The 980-nt window shown below is 31.7% G+C and overlaps 1 protein-coding gene across 1 annotated transcript; it reads right to left on the reverse strand.

Annotated features, from left to right (window-relative positions):
• Positions 1-391: 391 nt before the first annotated feature.
• On the reverse strand, positions 392-946 carry LOC124419684 (GATA-binding factor C-like). The gene is made up of 2 exons (XM_046950004.1): positions 733-946; positions 392-624 (listed from the first exon to the last, which is right to left on the reverse strand). The coding sequence occupies exons 1-2, from the start codon at positions 899-901 to the stop codon at positions 407-409; spliced, it is 387 nt and encodes a 128-aa protein (XP_046805960.1). The 5' UTR covers positions 902-946; the 3' UTR covers positions 392-406.
• Between the last annotated feature and the right edge of the window lie 34 nt (positions 947-980).

Raw genomic sequence — 980 nt, forward strand, 5'->3', positions numbered from 1 at the left:
CAAACCTCGGAAATTATTGTTCCAAATATTTTTTAAATGTTTTTTTGGTAAAAAACTTTACAACTCTTTTAAATTGAAAAACGTTTAAAATGCTGTTTAAAAGCTTTTAATTTTAAAAAGCTGGCATATCTTTCCCTTAAAAGATAAGCTTTCTAAATTAAACTCTTTAACAAGCTTTTAATTTTAAAAAGCTGACATGGCTTTCCCTTAAAACAAAAGCTTTCAAAATTAAAGAGAAAACTCTTCAACAAAAGTTTCCTTAAACAAGAATAAAACAATTTTACTAAATGACTTTCAAATGTAAGAGAAAACTTCTAAGAAAATCCATTTTATTTAATAAATCCTTCCTACGCTTTGCTATCAAAAGCTTTTGCTCTCAAACATTTCTGGGAAAAAATTACAAAAATCAACAAAAATAATGCTTTGAAAAACTTACCATTGAACCCAAACCTAAATGATAAGGCTGAGAATGTGGAACAACACCGCCACTTAAAGAACCAGCCGTTGAAAAGCCACCCTGTAAACCACTGGAAGCACCTAAAGCTCCCATGCCGCCGGTATACCAGCCACCATGCATATGCGCATGAGCTGGATGTAAACCACTGGAAAGATGGCCATGTTGAGCTAAAGAAAAGGAAAGAAAACAGAAGAAAAATAAAATTAGTTAAAAAACAATAACAAACATAATATTTATATAAATGTTAAAAAAATCTAAAAATTTTGATAACTTACCCATTGAAGCCGAAAAGCCTCCACCAAAACCCTTAGAAGGATCTAAAGGTTTAAAATCACCCATGCCTAAATGACCGCCAATGGGTAAACAGCCGCCTCCTAAACCCTTTTTCTTTTTCGATTTTGAGGATAATTTACGATTACGGGTTTGTATGCCTTCCTTTTTCATGGTTAGAGGGCGGTTAACCTAAAAACAGAATAAAAATAATAGAAAAAACATTAGAAAAAATTTGCCAAAAGACAGTTAA

The sequence above is a fragment of the Lucilia cuprina genome, chromosome 4 (genome assembly GCF_022045245.1).
Source record: "Lucilia cuprina isolate Lc7/37 chromosome 4, ASM2204524v1, whole genome shotgun sequence".
Classification (NCBI taxonomy): domain Eukaryota; kingdom Metazoa; phylum Arthropoda; class Insecta; order Diptera; family Calliphoridae; genus Lucilia; species Lucilia cuprina.

Excerpts from the sequence above, each read along its gene's own strand:
- LOC124419684 (XM_046950004.1), bottom strand. The coding sequence starts at position 901 with ATGAAAAAGGAAGGCATACAAACCCGTAATCGTAAATTATCCTCAAAA. Across the intron at positions 625-732 it reads AGGCTTTTCGGCTTCAATGG|CTCAACATGGCCATCTTTCC; the intron begins GTAAGTTATCAA and ends CCTTTTCTTTAG.